The sequence below is a fragment of the Conger conger genome, chromosome 17 (genome assembly GCF_963514075.1).
Source record: "Conger conger chromosome 17, fConCon1.1, whole genome shotgun sequence".
Taxonomy (NCBI): Eukaryota; Metazoa; Chordata; class Actinopteri; order Anguilliformes; family Congridae; genus Conger; species Conger conger.
In genome coordinates, this window is record NC_083776.1 from 21,583,913 (window position 1) to 21,603,567 (window position 19,655).

Below are 19,655 nucleotides of genomic sequence, written 5' to 3' on the forward strand. Positions count from 1 at the left end.
GAGCCCGGAGCCCAGATAATATAATTATAACAAACCTTATTTATATAGCATATTCCCAACACACAAGGCTGCTCAAACCTTTACTGAAAAAAGAAATAGAGACAAGTAAATAGAAAAGTGAGAAATACTGAAGTACAATAATATGGCAAGAAATATGCAAATGTTAAGAATAAAACAGTTATTTAGGAGAAGCATATTTATTCATACAAAGACATGCAGATTAGGCTACTTGGGGGGGGGGCATTCACAGGTCATTGCTGCAAAAGAGCATGCATGCTCAGTCAACGTACCCAGTATAAATAAAGGTTAATTAATTAATTAATTAATTGAGGTAGGTTAAAAATATCCACAGATTGAGATGCCCTTGATCCACAGATCTGTGGGCTGACTCAGGGCCTGTAATGAAGACTGAAGTACTAAACCTCTAGCCACTGTACAGCCTGCTTGCTTCCCAGCGGGAATTCTGGGAACTGTGGCATTTCTTACGCATAAACATGGTCTGTTATTTTCAGCTCCTGCCACAAGTGAATACGCTGTCTGTTCGCATTAATAAAAGGATCTTCTTCCTGAATTTTGTAGGTCAGGGAAATTTCAGATGTCTAGGTTTCATAATAACGCTAATGATACATTGGTTTCTGCTGCTTTGAAACCATAGTCAGATATTCACTTTGGTCTATGGCACATGTTTATTTGCTATTTTATATTTTATGACTCTCAAATGTTAAAGCCCTTCAGTGCCTCATGCTATTAGCCTTTTAATGAATGCTACTGTGGGTTATTACTTTTAAAATGGCATACATTCCAAAAGTGAGCAGTATAGTATTTGTTTTGGATTCAAATACTTATCTGTGCTCTACTGATCTTGCCTGGTGCACTTCAGCTTGCAAGGAGGAGCAGATGGGCAGGCGTTAGTGGATTGCCCTTTTGATTGAGTTTTTTGATTGCCCTTAGCGTGGGGCTTTATACTTTTGGAATCAGTTCATTTGTTCCAGTACACCAGGGAAGCTTAGTCAAATGCCGAAAAGTATTTGAATCAAAACAAATACTATGTGATGCCGAGCAGACCTCCCCTGCTCCTCTATGTGGCCTGTACGCTCTGGCCCGGCGTCTGGGATCTGGTAGATACGAGGCGACACGAGAAGTAACGCTCATTCCCTTTCTACGGATTATTTATAACCGCCTCCCAGATGTGGAATTCCTATTTACGGAAGTGCCGGCTTTCTCCCTCTGTCTTCAATTTCCTGTTTCGCCGGTGTTGCTGGAACAGAGAGATGAGCCTGCTTTCTGTCGTCTTTCCACTGCAGCGGTTGGCGGGGGTGGTGGAGCAGGGGGAGGGCTGGTGTGGGTCGTGACACAGTATAGTGTACATTCTCCACTTAAAGCTGTTGGGCTTCCTGCACTGGGGTACGGTGAAGATGTGGCTCGTAACGTATGGCTATGGCTACGTAACGTATGCGATTCATCAGCGCATGGAGAGCAGTGGGTCAGCGTGTGTTCATTTGTTCATTTTGCTTGGTGCCTATGAGAGAAGCATTTTGTGTTTTGCCGCAGTATAATACAATAAAGACCAGCACTCGCTTAGCAGGGACAGGGAACACAGACTCTAATTAACCAATTAATAATGCGTTGATGGATATTTTCCCTCTGGCGTCGTGCAGCTTGGAGTTACTATTAATCAGTCTCATTAATCTGAACCGACAGACACATTCCCCTCCTTTGGACTGTTGTGCCCTATTTGTTAGCGGAGACATTTGATGATCAGATTTTGGTTCCATTATTTTTTGATTTATTAACTTGCGGTGTTTATTTTCGAGAAGTAGAAGCTGGCCCTTGCTGTCAAAATGATGTAGCGCTACCCAGAAACCTCCACATGTCATAGTCAAGACTCCAGATTTGATTGATTGGTCGATTGACCTGCTATTGATCTACAATGTGTGGTGTGTTATTTTCTGTTTGCTCTTTATTGCGGCCAATGGGACTCTGCAGATGATCTGGTAGATGACATGCAAGGTGACCGCCCCCCTCCCCACCCACCTTTCATCGACTCCTAAATGTGTCTGTCTGTGTGAGTGTCTGTGTGTGTGAGCGAGAGTGTGTCTGTCTGTGTCTCTGTGTGAGTGTCGTGCAAATGTTAGCACGTGCATGCGCGTGTGTGTGCGTGTGCTCAAAGTTGGAAGAGGTTGGTAAGACATGTCTGAAGGTCTGAATGTCTGAAGGTTTTATTGTCTTATTGTCTTATTGTCTGAATGTCTTTTCTCACCGTGCTGTTTTGAGAGTGACCTTTATTCACCCTTCAGCTGCAGTTGCAGTTCTCCCTGGCCAATCCCTGCTCCTCATTTCCATCAGAAAAAGAACAAACAGCAATCTCATGATTAATGGGGGAAAAAACAACGTCAAAGGCTTGTTCTGTTGTGCATAAACAAAGTGATCTGCGGCATAATTCCATCTGTTTCTGTGACTGCAGAATTCGGCCATTAGTGCTTATTCTCTGGGGAATCCCCAGGGTCCTAGTCCCGCAAGCTCAGCCTGCCTCATTTCCTGCCTGTGTATGTTCTGTGTACATTCAGTCTCTCACTCTGGAAACTTTTACTTGTTTACTTGTCAACAGTAACTTAAAACAGTTACAGTACAAATAAGTAATATTTTCTACTTGAAGGAAAAAATGTTTAAGTCTTATTACTTGACTTAAAATGCTTAAGACTAATACGTTAAGACTCCGCCGAACCACAAAAACTGCAGCGCAAAAAGCAGCTCATTTCCGCTCTGGAGCTCTCCATCCCCGACTGCTTTTGAACAAGCCAGGAACCCAGCCCGCCCTATTGAGCTAACACCCGTCTTTGTCCAACCTGACTCTTGACGGCGTTAGAGCTTTTAAGAGGTCTGAAAGATCACCTGTGTTGTGACTGTACCGCATCAGAACACAGGAGCGCTGTTGCCATAGCAGCGCACAGAGCATTTTTAACAATTATTCATTATCTACAGAACCGACTCTCTCACAATACCCCCACTCGTCGCTTTGTGCTCTAAAACCGTATACGTGTCCTGTTTGTCCAGGAAAGTTGCTCTTTAGCAGATTGCCTGGCGTCCGGGTGCCAGCTCTTCACATTAATGACGGTCTACGTTGCCAGGCCAGAGATTATGCGTGCAATTAGCCAGGGCCGGGGTTACCGTTGTAAGTGCAGCAGGAAAAAAATCTGAAACATAAATCCACCGCCTTCATCTGATAGGCCGTCTGTTTCATAGCCTTTTTTTCCTCCCAGAGACAATCTGCAGCCTCCTTTCAGGCTGAATATGCAGAATTTCAACATGAAAAAAAGGGAAAGCGCTTTGGCAAGCACATTCAGTTCTACAGTTAGGAAAAAAGAAAAGGAAAATATACAGTCGGGTGTGCGGCTCGAAATACGCACAGACAAGTCCTGCCGCTGAAAGATTCCTTCCCATACCGACAGCCTCTTTTAGGAAAGGCTGCTCTCACCGCGTCCTCTGAATGCACTAGAATATTCCATCATGGCTGCCGCCTTTCTCTTCCACTGTTTCTACATCCAAAATAAAGTGGGTCTAGTGCACATGCTCACTGGGGCATTATCTAATATGTCCTACCTACCTCACCATCTGTTGGAAGTTGGAGGAAAATGCTACCAGCTAACATTTGCTAAATAATTCCTTTATAATTGACACAGTCCCCACTAGTTTGTCAGTTTTGTGGAAAGGGTTAGCTGCCATTTTAAACAGCAGGGATACACCTTTTTTAACTGATACACGGGCTTCTTTAGTCCCGTGATCATCTGTGGGGGCCACAGTGTACGGTCCTCTCTTGACTGTGTATCCCCGTGAGACAGGGTTGAGAGTGAGTGTCCGCAGGCTGTTGTTAACTTCATGCCTCAGATACCGTAAGTGCAGGGACAGGGGGTGGGCCGGAAACGTTTGACAAACACACACACACACACACACACACACACACACACATGCAGCCTGTATTGCCCCAGCTGTGGTATCTCTCACAGCGGTGGTGGGCTGTGTGTGCTATAGGCCAGTCACCAGAGAAACAACGCCTGTGTGTGAAGCCCCGCGTCGGTCCCAGGTGTGAATTATCTCGCACCGGCGTTAGGCCGCACAAGTGTGTGTCAGGCCCTTTGAACTCTTCACCCGCACAGTAACGGTCACACAAGGGTGTGTGAAATGGCCGCACAAGTGTGTGTCCGGTCCTTTCTACTCTTCTCTCCCGTGCGGCAACGCTCACACGTGTGTGTGTGTGTGTGTGTGTGTGTGTGTGTGTGTGTGTGTGTGTGTGTGTGTGTGTGTGTGTGTGTGTGTGTGTGTGTGTGTGTGTGTGTGTGTGTGTGTCAGGGTGTGAGAAGGCCACGCAATTGTATATCAGACCCTTTCTTCTCTTCTTCCACGCGGTAACGGTGGGCCAAAGTGAAAGTAAAATTTTAATGCACATTGCTGCAGCTACAGCTAAATTCATGTCAGGACACGTGCCAACAGCTGCTGAGACCCACAGCGCAACATCTGGAGCGGGTCAAAGCCGCGTGTGCAGGCCCCTGGAGACGGTGGCGGGTAACGTTTAGCTTCACTTAGCTCCCTGTTTGTGTCCTGTCGCCTCTCTTTCACACCTTTATTTATACCTCAGCAGCACATCCAGCGAAGGACCCTCATTTTCAATGCTGCTGAGATGAAGGGAAATAAAAAAAGTAATAGCAAGTAATAAAATAATATAAAATGAAATAACATTAAGTTTGCCAAGCAATAAATAAATCATGTTAAAGCAACTGCACTAAATTTTTACAAGAGTTAAAATCGATGTCTGGGAGCCGAAGGAGCCTGTGTGTTTGAAGCCAAACGGTGTGGCCTTACTCCTGTTCCAGACGAACTCACATCCTGACCTCTGTTGGGGCTTGTCCCAGGCCCACTGTCCCAAATCCGAGTCAGAGGCGTGCGTGTGCAACCGGCCGGGGCGTGCCCCCCACCCCCGCCCCGTAACCGTAACTTTCGCTCTGACTCGCTCCTGCTCGCCCGCGGCACGACTCCGCCCCCACTCCTCCTCGGGACCGGCGCGCTGCTGACAGAACCGCTAACGCCACGGCCGGCGCTAACAAGCCCCTTCGTTAGCGGAGCGGAGTCGGAGCTGAAGGCGCTTTGACTTGACGGAGTAAGGCTTAATGTACTGTAACGCTAAACAGGACTGGAAACGAGGCCAAAAATTTGTTTCAATTAAGCCTTTTTTTCCCCCCTGAAGATCTGAGCCATCGCTGTTCCTCCGTGTAGAGCGTAGACTCTCCCGGTTCGTACCCTGACGTTCCCCTCCCGCCCCCAGGCCTGCGGAGCTCGTACGCCAGTCAGCACAGCCAGCTGGGCCTGAGGTCGGCCATGTCCCCCGACCGCCACATCACGCCCATCTACGAGGACGGGACCTTCCACGGAACCCTGTACCACAGCCCCACGCACGGGGGAGTGGACCTGAATCACAGCGCACAGAGCGCCCTCTACAGGACCGCTTCAGGTACGGAGCACAACACTCCCCGAATCTCACTGTGCGCCCAAAGGATTTAGCTACAAGTCTGGGTTTGTAACTGGTTAAAACAACCAGGTACTAGTATACAGCAAGTTATGTTTTCAGATAGCAGGGATACCATTGTACTGCTGAGCTTGATGCATGCATAAGCTGAATTTCTGCACTAGATATCCTATTCTGTTGATTAATAATATACAGTCAAGTGTGGCGTGACGGTTAGCTTGGCTGAAGGCATCTCGTAAATGAGTAATTAGTGGTGATAATGGTAAGCAGGGGCAGTGAAAATGGCGGTGTGATTTTGTGATGGTTCCTCAGGTGGTGCATGTCTGCTTCACACAAATGAACATTGTGTCTGGGACACATTTTCCCTAACACATTTCACATTTAACATTTCATTGTGTTTTTGGCAGTTTTTTGCTCTGTGTGTGTTTGTTTACCACAAAAAAGTTGTACCTGGATTTACTTTGTCAAAGTTAGCTGCCAAAAATGAATTTGAAGTCCAAATAGTTTTCTTCATGAAAGCAGTTTGTCAGGTTAATGCGATTACCGACCTTTCCAGACTGTGTTTATGGATGAAAAAAACCATGTAAATATATGAATGTGATGGAGTTCAGGATCAATGTTGATTGGCAGCTGGCCTGGCCCGGGTACGAGTGCCAGGGCCTCACCGTGGGGCCAATTTCAGCCCTGTGCGTCTGGAGAGACGTCTCGCGAGACGGCCAGTTCGTCCAGGTCCCTCTGTCCGGCGCCGGACAAAAGAAACCCATTACCCCAGTGTCACTGTAATCAGGACCGGACTAATAAGGAGATTGACATGCCGGCGTTGCTGGGGAAACGGTTTGGGAAAGCTGCTTTTTAACATTCCGGCCGCGTCGCTCCCCGCCTCTCGGGCACACTCCGCTCCGTGGTCTCCTCCAGATGACACCGGAGGCCTGGGTTCTTCTCCCTCAGACAGGTCCAGTAATAACTGACACATAGTCTGACACTGATACACAGGGCAGTTCTCACAGTAATAACTGACACTGATACACAGGGCAGATCTCACAGTCATAACTGACACTCATACACAGGGCAGATATCACAGTCGTAACTGACACTCTTACACAGGGCAGATCTCACAGTAATAACTGACACTGATATACAGGGAAGTTCTCACAGTAATAACTGACACTGATACACAGGGCAGATCTCACAGTAATAACTGACACTGATACACAGGGCAGATCTCACAGTAATAACTGACACTGATACACAGGGCAGATCTCACAGTAATAACTGACACTGATACACAGGGCAGATATCACAGTAATAACTGACACTCTTACATAGGGCTCTTCTCACTGAGTACCAATCATGTGTTTGTGCAGCGTTACATTTGGAGAAAAAAACTGTTTAGGAGTCCTTACAATAATCATTATTCATTAGAAGAAAAAAAATCCAATTTGATCCTTCAACACTTTTTGTCATGCTGTGGAATTAAATTTTAATGACTTCTTTTGCCTGGCACAGTTTTCTTGCCATTCTTTATTTTGGCATTTTAACTATTTTCTTTGTCATAACAATGCGGCTTCATCGTGATAAATGGAAATATCGATTTTTTTGCTCCAAGGAAAGGATTAAGAGCAATGGGAATTGAATGTAAATTTTTAAGCAGAGTAATGAAGCATGGGTTGGGCTGGAGCACAGCGGAGTTGCTCTGTGCTGCGTCTATAAAGAGCGATGGTGTCGGGAGAGAGGGGAGGGTATACCGGTCTTCTGCCTCATTTAAAATCCTTTTATGGAGCTGTCAGCATCATTTCACGTAGACTACTGCAAATTACATTTTGCAAATTACTTTCCAGTCGCCTTACTGATAATTAAATAATTACTTTGGTACCGTTTGATGGATTAAAAGGTGATGAGAGCAGCAGTGTGGTTTGTGGTTTGTACGTTGGCGGAAGATGGCGGTTATATCACACATCTGAGCGAGAAAAGAAAAGGGCGTCCGTGTGAAAAATTCGGTTTTGAGTTGCCGTTCCCTTAATGAAAATGCACTTGGACCTGGGCCCTGCCCCCATAGCGGTCAGCACGTGGAGATGACGGTGGGTTAAGAAACGGCACAGCGGGCTGTCCGGACTGTGTTTGCTGTCGGCTCTATGTGGTGCACGTATGAACATTACAGGCATTCGGCAGACAGCCTTATCCAGTGTGATGTACAACACACAAAGTGCATACACATAACCGGGGGCAGGTGCGCTGAAAGACCCTAGAGAGATGTTAGACTAGCAGAGGGACTGCAGTCTCTCTGGCTCCTCCGTCTGGTTGCTCAGTGTCACTGCACACTGCTGCGGGGGAGGGCACAGCGCTCTGGTCACATTGGGGGGTGGGGGGGGGGGTGTTGAAGGGACGGCAGGGCAGGGGCCCAGCTGTACCGCGCACAGGGTTTTCCCCCTTAGGAGCGTTCCCTTCCGAGACCCCCTTCTCTGACGGGAAGCTCAGCCCCGCCCCGCCTCAGGAGAACTCAGAGGACATGTCCGCGAAACCGTCCGCACCGAGCCGACACAAAATGTCTGCGGGAACCGTGCGGCCGGTTTATTCTGGAATCGCAGGAGTTCTGTTTCACCCACAACATTGTTTCCAGATGGAAGGAGTTGCCTCGCAGCGCATGAAGCTCGACTCTGACCCTGGTTTCAAAATGGAGGTCTGCTTGTGCATTCTCTCTCTCCTACAAAAGAAATCTGCCTTATACCGAATAATGCCTCGCATAAAGTTGTCCCGTGTCAGGCTTTTAATATTCTAGAGTTGTAATGCGAAATGCATAATTTACAAAGGAGATAACAAAAATTGCAGTGGAGTCATTTTCTGGTGTGGCAGCTACTTATGTGGATGAAGTGAAAAATTTAAACACAGCCCTGCACTGACTGAGTATTGTGTTCAAGAACATTTTGTACACAAATAACACCAGTGCTCCTGTTACCACACCATGTGAAATCAGTGTTTCTGTAATAAATTAAAATAATTTAAAGGTTGCTGTGTGATTGCTGTTGCTTTCTCATTTGCTTAAAAGTGTAAAATGTAGTCCAGACAGTGGTGTTGAGTAGCCCACATCCGGTTTGCTTTGTTTCTCTTTTAGCAGGTTTTGCTTACCTGAAGCTCTTACTGAGCAGTTTTTGTCTATTTTTGTTTGTCTTTAAGCATGTGGAGGGAACCTGCAGGTCTTACTGAGCAGTTTTTGCTTGTTTTTGTTTTTTTCTTCAAGCAGCTCTTATTGAGCAGTGTTTGTCTGTTTTTGTTTGTCTTGAAGCAGCTCTTATTGAGTAGTGTTTGTCTGTTTTTGTTTGTCTTTAAGCAGCTCTTATTGAGTAGTGTTTGTCTGTTTTTGGTTGTCTTTAAGCAGCTCTTATTGAGTAGTGTCTGTTTGTAAACAGGTGTGCAACGGACGCCCAGTCAGCGCAGTGCCCTGACGTACCAAAGAAGCCAAAACTACGCCCTGAACAATGGCGCCACGTACGCAGACCCCTACCGCACCACCCTCTACCGCCCCGTCGAGCCCGGCTACGCCCGACAGGTGGTCGCCGTGGACGACGGAGCCACCCGCTCGCCCTCCATAGACAGCATCCAGAAGGACCCCAGGTACGCCCCTATCTCTCCCTCCCTCTCTCTCTCTCCCTCTCTCTCTCCCTCCCTCCCTCCCTCTCTCTCCCTCTCTCTCTCCCTCTCTCTCTCTCCCTCTCTCCCTCCCTCTCTCTCTCTCTCTCTCCCCCTCTCCCTCTCCCTCCAGAGGGCATGGAAGGGGAAGCGCTGGTCCAGACTGGACGTCATGCTGGGCCGTCTCTCATCAGAAGGCCCAATCCATAGATGTCTACTGTTTTATTGGTTCATAAGGAGTCAGAGTCACTGAATTGAAATCTCTGGTCTCTTGATAAAAATCTATTTTAGAGTGCATGTAAAGCGAAGGTGACCAAGCCTTTTCCCTGCAGGCCCTGAAACCTTAAAATGTGCTGCCACGGACATCAGAGCTGCACACAGTATCTACCTTTTTAAAAATACCATGTTTTGCTGCTGTTTTACTCATGTTCTTATCAGTATGTGATAGAATGCTGTGTTCGTATCGCAGTGGTTGTCCTTTGGCTGACCATTCATTTGGTTGTCTCATGACGCTTATTTGCTCTTACTGTTTTTCTGTTATGTGGAAAGGGCTTTAATGTAGAAAAGGCCCCCTGTGAGGACAGGTTATTATTTGGGAATCCTCTGCTTTAGCCATTGAGCCTGCTGCCCTAGGGAAGAGAGTGGGCTGTCTCATGTAGATCCGTGTTAATGTGCCCTGACCTCTACATGACTTTGTCTAGACCAGCTCTTGACTCGAGCTCCAGTACTGCAGAGCCACAATATGACGTGGTCCTTAGTTTCCAAGGCCTACATTGGCTGCTGATTGAGCGAAAATAGCAGAAACCAGCAGGGACAGCAGCCCTCCAGGCCTGGAGTTTGAGATCCCTGGTCTAAACGGCCGTTTTAGAGTAGAATTCCACAAGTGCTTAGAACCACCGTGCGTTTGAGCGGATAAGTCCTCTGACCCCATATGTAGTGGCTGAGTGTCCTGCTCTTAGCCAACCACAGAAGGGGTTGCTGATGTGACGGTAAACCCTGAATGCTGAAGCTGCCAGTAGCTAAGGCTCCCTGTAGCTGAGGGTCCGTGGAGCTGAATCTCCCAGTAGCTGAAGCTTTGTGCCCAGCCCAGGGATCTGTGAAATGAGCCTCCTATTGATCGGGACACAAAAGGCTCGGTGCCAATTTGAGATGAAAATGCCTTTCACTCAGCACAGCCTCAAACAATACTGACTCTACTACACAGCAATTGAGCCTCAAATGGCAGGGTATACCAGACGCCATATTCATGTTCCGTGTTTTTCACCGAGTTTAAAGCTCAGATTCTAGCACAACATGGAGCGCTGTGCGATTCTGTACATACAAGGCAATCATTTCAGAACCAAAATGAAGTTCTGTACATGCGAGGAAGGTTGGAGGTCCAAGCCCCAGTGTGACCATAGTAAGATCTGTGCAGCTGTTGGGCCCTTGAACAAGGCTCTTAACCCCAGGTTGCTGCAGGGGGATTGGCACCTGCTTAGTCTAATCAACTGTAAATTGCTTTGGATAAATGTGTCAGCTAAATAACTAATGTAATGTAATGGTCATCTGTGGCTGTTTTAGGGAGTTTGCGTGGCGAGACCCAGAGCTTCCTGAGGTGATCCACATGCTGCAGCATCAGTTCCCCTCTGTGCAGGCTAACGCCGCGGCCTACCTGCAGCACCTGTGCTTCGGCGATAACCGCATAAAGGCCGAGGTACGTCATTACCCACGATGCCGAGCACCACAGACACCTTCTTGTGGCTCCCTTCTCCTGATTGGATGCGCTGGGAGCTCAGCGTCTCGGTGGGACATGGGGCTGTGTTACAGAAAACAACTGAGCTGTTAGTTTCACTGAGACACACACACACTGTCAGTTTCCCTGAGACACACACACACTGTTAGTTTCACTGAGACACACACACACTGTTAGTTTCTCTGAGACACACACACACACTGTTAGTTTCACTGAGACACACACACACTGTCAGTTTCCCTGAGACACACACACACTGTTAGTTTCACTGAGACACACACACACTGTTAGTTTCACTGAGACACACACACACTGTTAGTTTCTCTGAGACACACACACACACTGTTAGTTTCACTGAGACACGCACACACACTGTTAGTTTCTCTGAGACACACACACACACTGTTAGTTTCACTGAGACACACACACACTGTTAGTTTCACTGAGACACACACACACTGTTAGTTTCTCTGAGACACACACACACACTGTTAGTTTCTCTGAGACACACACACACTGTTAGTTTCTCTGAGACACACACACACTGTTAGTTTCTCTGAGACACACACACACACTGTTAGTTTCACTGAGACACACACACACTGTCAGTTTCCCTGAGACACACACACACTGTTAGTTTCACTGAGACACACACACACTGTTAGTTTCACTGAGACACACACACACTGTTAGTTTCACTGAGACACACACACACTGTTAGTTTCACTGAGACACACACACACTGTTAGTTTCTCTGAGACACACACACACACTGTTAGTTTCACTGAGACACACACACACTGTCAGTTTCCCTGAGACACACACACACTGTTAGTTTCACTGAGACACACACACACTGTTAGTTTCACTGAGACACACACACACTGTTAGTTTCTCTGAGACACACACACACACTGTTAGTTTCACTGAGACACGCACACACACTGTTAGTTTCTCTGAGACACACACACACACTGTTAGTTTCACTGAGACACACACACACTGTCAGTTTCCCTGAGACACACACACACTGTCAGTTTCCCTGAGACACACACACACTGTTAGTTTCACTGAGACACACACACACACTGTTAGTTTCACTGAGACACACACACACTGTTAGTTTCTCTGAGACACACACACACACTGTTAGTTTCACTGAGACACACACACACTGTCAGTTTCCCTGAGACACACACACACTGTTAGTTTCACTGAGACACACACACACTGTTAGTTTCACTGAGACACACACACACTGTTAGTTTCTCTGAGACACACACACACACTGTCAGTTTCCCTGAGACACACACACACTGTTAGTTTCACTGAGACACACACACACTGTTAGTTTCACTGAGACACACACACACACTGTTAGTTTCACTGAGACACACACACACACTGTTAGTTTCACTGAGACACACACACACTGTTAGTTTCACTGAGACACACACACACTGTTAGTTTCTCTGAGACGCACACACACTGTTAGTTTCACTGAGACACACACGCACTGTTAGTTTCCCTGAGACACACACACACTGTTAGTTTCACTGAGCCCCAGAGGGAACTCTGCAACACACACACAGACACACACACACAGAAGTGAAGAAACTGTGATTGAGTATACATATGGTGGAAGCTGGTGCTGCCCTGACCCTTTCAGCCGCTCTTTAAACGCGTGTTTAGGTGTGTCTGCTGGGGGGGATCAAGCACCTGGTGGACCTGCTGGACCACAAGGCCGTGGAGGTACAGCGGAACTCGTGCGGGGCTCTGCGCAACCTGGTGTACGGGAAAGCCACGGACGACAACAAGGTGGCGGTGCGGAACGCCGGGGGCGTCCCCGCCCTGCTGCGGCTGCTGAGGAAGACCGCCGACGCCGAAGTCAGAGAGCTGGTCACCGGTACGCCTGTCCGTCACACCCCGCGCCCTGCTCCCATTGGACACGGCCATCCTGTCCCCTCCCCTCTCCACTCTGTCCCTCCCCTCTCCACTCTCCACCTCTCCCTTCTGTTGTTGTCTCTTTCTCTAGGAGCTGCCCACTCCTGTCCTGTCCTGTCCTGTCCTGTCTTACAGCACTGTCCTGCCTTTAACAGTGTCCCATTCCTGCTCTACTGCTGAGCTTCTCATTCTGATAAAAATGCTCTCTGGTTGGCTGGGGAGGGGGTGATTTTACTGAAGCACACTGAGGTGCGTGACTTCTGGGCAGCTGAAGCTGCAGTGTGTGTGTACAGCTGTGTATGAGTCAGGCTGGAGGACCGTTCTCCGCTCAGATAACAAACCACAGAACAAGCCTTTCATGCTCTGAATTATATCTGAGTGTTTACCATTAATTGCTACATCTGACTATTTCACTTTTTGGGATTATCTTGTGCTGGTGGAATGTGATTTTGGAGCCCTTTCCAGGGCGTAGCCCGTTCTCAGAGCTAGCTGGAGCTTTCCTCAGCTAACAGGAGAACACGATTGCACAACTTCCTGTGAGTCTGTCTGGGGGAAAAACATTGACAGGAAGAGGGCTTGGCTCCGGTCAAAGTCCCGCTGTGCGTGCTGCACATTGCTTCACACGGGAGAGGCAGTACTCCTGGATTCACTCTTCTGAGCATGCTCAGTGTAGAACCACTCTCCAGTCAACACCGAACACAACAATGGACCAAATACAGCTGCCTCCTACTTACACACCCTTACAGAGGGACACACATACCCCCACGCTACTCTAACATTTCACCACACTGCTGATCTACTGTGCTTACTGTGGAAAAAAAACACTCCAAAACAATGTTTCAAAGGGTTAATCAATACTCATTTATTGTATTAGGGCAAGTGGCACAGAGGCTTAGACCTTGAACCAGTGTTAGACGCCCTTAACAGAGGGGTGAACCGTCTTACAAACAGAACAGGGAGCAGCTTCTGCTGCCTTCACTGCGCCAGAACCATCACGGATAGGATTGGCGTGTCACATGTCCTTAGCGACCGGCTGGAATGTCCCAGATGTGTGTGCTGAGAGCTCAAAGCACAGGGGCTTGTTAATTGAATCGGGGGCAGAGATGAGCGGTTGAGTTTCTCTTTAGGGGTCAGCTGCACCCCTGTGATTTTGTGGGGTCAGGGTCACGCTGGGGTGTGAGTTGGTTCCTGGCTCTCTCCCCAGCTGCCCCGCGGTTTTCCACTCCTCCTCCGGAGGCCCGACGGATCAAACAACTCCGCCTCTCCCAAATATGGACTCCCCTCTCCCCTCTCCCCGTGCCACCCATCCCACACAGAGCTCCTGGACCGTCACAGGCTCTGTACACACCCGTCCTGTCCCGTCACAGAACGAGCCGTTCGGACATAACCTCAGAGCAGGAAGTGGTTGTGCAATAAACAACCTGCAAAAACTTGCTCTGTGGAGAGCAGGGATTGTGTGTGTGTGTGTGTGTGTGTGTGTGTGTGTGTGTGTGTGTGTGTGTGTGTGTGTGTGTGTGTGTGTGTGTGTGTGTGTGTGTGTGTGTGTGTGTGTGTGTGTGTGTGTGTGTGTGTGTGTGTGTGTGTGTGTGTGTGTGTGGCCGTTTAGTTGCAGTCGCACTCAGGGCAATCGGTTTGCTGGCGACGCATCTATGCACTGCTGGTGAGCTAATGGGCGACATTTGAATGTCCCCCCAACGTGCCCTGAAAAAGTACACTGGGAAGCATTCTGCAGGAGTATGTGAGCGCACACGGGCAGCTCCTGAAGTAGCAGGCAGTGTGCTGAGGCACGACCGCCCTGCCCCGTGTGAACCCCGGAGCTTCCCTCCCTGTGTAAGAGAAAGACGAGCAGGGCGGTTCGTCAGGGCTAATTTACAGCTGAAACCGGCTGACCTGCGGACGCCAGGTTCATGTTAATCACGCCGTCCTTTATTAAGCGGCCTCTGCGTTTATAGCACCTGTCCGAGTGAAAGAATGGGAGTCCTGGAGGACCTTCCTGCCGTTCGATGGACAAAGGGCCGACACGCTTACGGTCCTTTAGCCAGAGAAACTAGTGCAGCGTGGAGCGGCTTATTTATGAACCTGTATCCTGTGCTTCGGTTAAAACAAACAAACACATTCACACAACCTCGATTTAGCAGTATATGTTTGGTGTTGTTTATATATGTGCTAAACTTGTGTGTGTTGCGTCTGTGTTACACATGTATGTGTGTGTTTGAGTGTGTGCTTGAGTAAACAGAAAATAGGGTCAATAGCTGGGCGAGCATATCTGTGGCTAAAGGCTGTTTTTTATCTCCGTAATCGAGTAAGGAATGCTTACGGGACATATTTTGGGTTGTCTGTGTGGCCTGCAGCCTGCAGCCTCTCCGCGAAACCCGTCACAGTGTCTGCACATGCAGTTGTAGTTCGCTGTTTGGTTCTTTAGCAGCACGATGTGAATACAGCCTCCTCATCAAAACCCCTGTAACGCAGTCATCACACTCCAGGTTACCGAATCATCCGACATGCTCATTAAATTACTGCCAACCGAACGGAGTTGCCCTAGGCAGCTTGTCCTCCAGGCTGCTTCCTACGTGGAATAATCTAGAACAGCGTATTCAGTTAAAGCAGTCATTTGTGGGATTTCACCAAACCCATTACAGTTTGTCTCTCTCAATTTCATTAATGGCGGTTTTATCACCACCAATTACCTAATAATGTATTCATAGAGTGTGACAGAGACACGCGGTGGACAACAGCTGAACTGCAGCCTAAAAAAACTGCAGCAAAAGCAGGGTCCTCATCGTAGGGACAGGCTTGGACCACGCCTCACACTTCAGAGTGTTCAGAGACGTTGGGCTTGGATGCGTGTGATCAAAATGGCAATGTTGGAAACGAGTCAGTGTTTTCTTTTATTATTCATACTGTGTATAACGTGCTCTTTTTCAGTCTGAGATCAGTGTGCTTTAGGGATAATTGAAATGGCTCTGAAGCCTGTTTTTGGAGGGGATTGCGTTTGCTTTCTGAAAATGGCTCATGGAGAGAGTATGAAAAGAGCTGCAAATGCAGCCAGCTTAAAAGCGTACGAGTGCTCTTAGTGAGACGCTGGCCTTGTTTTATCAGCTGTCAGCGCTGATGCATGATGGTCTCTCCGCTGTGACAGATGTAGAAGGATGCATTAGGGTGAGTGCAGGGACTCGTTTCATTGGACGAGCTGGGGAGGTCCCACAGGGTCTCTCTGTGATGTGTGTTTGTAATGTTTACGCTTTACAGCTCTTAAATCTGCACTGCTTTGCACGCTGCCTAGTGTTCATGGCAGGGGTCTGTGTGTACGTACATATGCACACACACACACACACAAACACACACAAAGTACACACACATGTGCACGCACAGAATGTACACACACATACACACATATACACACACACACACACATATGCACGCACACACCCAGAAAGCACACAGACTGTAATTATTACTGTCTCGCCAACAGAAGCACTAACCCCGCCCGCAGTGATGATGTAATGTGGGGAGGGGGTTAACCAGCTCAGTGAGGATTTGACCATGTGCATTATGGGAAAGGTCTTTAGATGGATCAGCTCCTCTGTACCTGCAGGAGCTCATCTAGGCCAAATGTAAGTCAAATGCTGAAGGCTCCTGTCTGCAGGCAGCAGTGTAATACTCTCCCCAGGCTAATGTGTGAGACTGGGAGAGTACACCCACAGAACCTGGGGCTCATTCCAATCCCTTATTCTTCTCCTCTTTTCCCTTTTCTCCTTTTCTTACCCATTGGGATTGGCTAGGAAAAGATGAAAGAGGTAAAGAAGGGGAAGACATGGCAGATAAAGATATGTCTCACTTTAGTTCGGGAGTTCTTGGCTTCTAAGCTCCTAGAAGGGACATTTAACAGGTTGGAATGTCCTTAAAGATTGTAGACCTTGGTTGATTTCGGGGTCAGGAGCAAGTAAAAGATAAAAGAAGAAAAATAAGCGATTGGAACGAGCTCCTGGTCTGGTGACTGCGGCAAGCCTGGCTAACACGACCAGCCTGGCTAACACAACCAGCCTGGCTAACATAACCAGCCTGGCTAACACAACCAGCCTCGCTAACACCACCAGCCTCGCTAACACCACCAGCCTCGCTAACACAACCAGCCTCGCTAACACAACCAGCCTCGCTAACACAACCAGCCTCGCTAACACAACCACCCTCGCTAACACGGCCAGTCTCGCTAACACGGCCAGTCTCGCTAACACAGCCAGTCTCGCTAACACAACCAGCCTGGCTAACACAACCAGCCTCGCTAACACGGCCAGCCAGGCTACACAATAAGCCTCGCTAACACGGCCAGCCTGGCTAACACAACCAGCCTTGCTAACACGGCCAGCCTCCAGCCTGGCTAACACAGCCAGTCTCGCTAACACAACCAGTCTCGCTAACACAACCAGCCTGGCTAACACAGCTGCGCTCCCACGTTTGGACGAGTTATTTTTCTTTTTTTAGCAGAGCCGTGAGAAAGGCAAACACCTCGGCGGCCATTAAGCCTGCAACAATGTTGAAGCACTTCAGGGATGTTTGATTAGCACTCACCCACGCCAGCAATAATACGCTAGCCTCACAGAGCTGCCATTCAGCGCGCTGTTGCCACAGTATCCAGCAGTAAGATGCAGCCGCTCCACATTAACACTCGAGTGCCCTGACCTGTGGGATCCTTCATCCCCTGCTGATACTCCTTCATCCAATTCTGTTTTTAATCATATTTCTAAAACCAGGCCCTTTATTGTCTTAATACGCTCCATTATTGACTGTCAGACCCGGGCCCTGTGTGTCTGAGTCATACTGCAGTGGCTTTCGTCGGTGTCCCTGCACAGTGCCCTCCGTACGCGGGGATAATTGGACGGGTAATGACATGGAGCAGACTGCAGTGGGCGGGGCTGGCTCAGCCACAGGACATGTGCCGGGCGTAGGGGGAGCGGGGCGGGGAACGGCCAGGAGTTTCGGCCATTTGTAACGGCAGCTGGCCCCGGTCTCCTGGGCCTCTCGCCCGTCAGTTACGCTTAACCGATGCCCCGAATCAGACCCGCCGCCTGACTGGGGCCCTCCTCCGCTTCAATCTTTCTTCATCTGTCCATCTCCTCTCTGCCGGCCGTCTCTCTCATCGCTCTGTCTTTCCCTCCCTCCTGCCACTCCTCTATTTCCTCATCTCTCTCTCCTTATCTCTCCCCTGCCCTTCCCTTCATCTCTTCATTTCCATTTCAGTGCTCCTCCGTCTCTCCATCTCTCCATGCTGCATTTCTCTTCTCCTCATCACCCCATCTCTCCATCGCTCCTCCGCTGCTGTCTTCCTTCATCTGCCCATCCGCTCTGCTCTCCCTCCCTCCTCATCCGTCATTGTCATCTTTTCTCTCCTTATCTCTTCTCTTTCTCTCCTCTGTCCTCCCTGGTGCTCTCTCTCCCTCTCTCCTCTCTGGTGCTGTCTCTCCCTCTCTCCTCTCTGGTGCTGTCTCTCCCTCTCTCCTCTCTCTCTCCTCTCTGGTGCTGTCGCTCCCTCTCTCCTCCAGGCTGCTGTTGTCTGTGGTGTAATTAGCAGGACTGTGGCATGCTGTGTCCTCCTCAGCAGATGCAGCATTACCGTATCCCCACACACCAGATGACTGTAATTAGGCACCGCGCATAAATGAGCAGAAATGAAAGGTCCAGACCTTCCCTTTTGTTTTAAAATGTTATTTATTTAACGCTTTACTCAGCTCTTCAAACACTACTGAGCCGATCTGCTTCCATTCTGTGTGCTTTCGATGGTCGACCGCCATGTTGGAAGCAGGTGTTCATTTTGAGCGGATTCCTTGTCCCTTTTTCAGTCTCATCTCTAGGTGAGCTATGACGAGCCCCCAGCGTCTGTAAGGTCTGTCTGTCTGTATGTTCTGTCTGTCTCAGTCTGTATGTTCTGTATGTTTCTGCAAGGATGATTCTAACATGATGCTAATGTGTCCTCTCTGTCTACCCCTCTCTCTCTCTCTCCCCCTCACTCTCTCACTCTCTCTACCCCTCCTCACTCTCTCACTCTGTCTCTGTCTCTCCTTCTCTCTCTCGCTCTCTCGCACTCTGCCACCTCCCTCCCTCTCTCTCTCTACCCCCTCACTCTCTCACTTTCTCTACCCCCTCACTCTGTCTCTCTCTCCCTCTCTCTCCCTCTCTCCCTCTCTCTCCCTCTCTCCCTCTCCCTCTCTCTCTGTCTCAGGCGTGCTGTGGAACCTCTCCTCCTGCGACGCGGTAAAGATGACGATCGTGCGGGACGCCCTGAGCACTCTGACCAACACTGTGATCATCCCACACTCGGGCTGGAGCAGCTCGTCCTTCGACGACGACCACAAGCTCAAGTTCCACTCCTCGCTCGTCCTGCGCAACACCAGCGGCTGCCTGAGGTAGCGTTAGTGTAGCTGCGCTGCCACCTGGTGGCAATGCACAGGCTCTGCAGCCAAGTCAATGCAATAAACACTGCACTGTACACTCACTGAGCACTTTATTAGGTAGACCTGTACACCAGCTTGTTAATGCAAATCTTTAAACAGCCAATCGTGTGGCAGCAACTAAATGCATAAAAGCATGCAGACATGGTCAAGAGGTTCAGCTGTTTTTCAGACCAAATGTCAGAATGTGAATCTAAGTGGCTTTGACCATGGCATGATTGTTGGTACCAGACAGGGTGGTTTGAATATCTCAGAAACTGCTGATCTGCCAGGATTTTCACGCACAACAGTCTCTAGAGTTTGCAGAGAATGGTGCGAAAAATAAAAAACATCCAGTGAGCAGCAGTTCTGCAGGCAGAAACGCCTTGTTAATGAGGTCCGAGGAGAATGG

General features: G+C 48.7%; 1 protein-coding gene across 3 annotated transcripts in view; it reads left to right on the forward strand.

Moving 5' to 3' along the window:
• The window catches only part of LOC133116410 (plakophilin-4-like), an 83,779-nt gene that overhangs the window by 52,759 nt on the left and 11,365 nt on the right, over positions 1 to 19,655 (forward strand). For all 3 annotated transcript variants that reach the window (XM_061225902.1, XM_061225903.1, XM_061225905.1), the window contains 5 exons: positions 5,318 to 5,503; positions 8,923 to 9,127; positions 10,703 to 10,835; positions 12,567 to 12,780; positions 19,036 to 19,219. In XM_061225902.1, the coding sequence (XP_061081886.1) occupies positions 5,318 to 5,503; positions 8,923 to 9,127; positions 10,703 to 10,835; positions 12,567 to 12,780; positions 19,036 to 19,219 (922 nt within the window). The remainder of the gene's footprint in view (positions 1 to 5,317; positions 5,504 to 8,922; positions 9,128 to 10,702; positions 10,836 to 12,566; positions 12,781 to 19,035; positions 19,220 to 19,655) is intronic.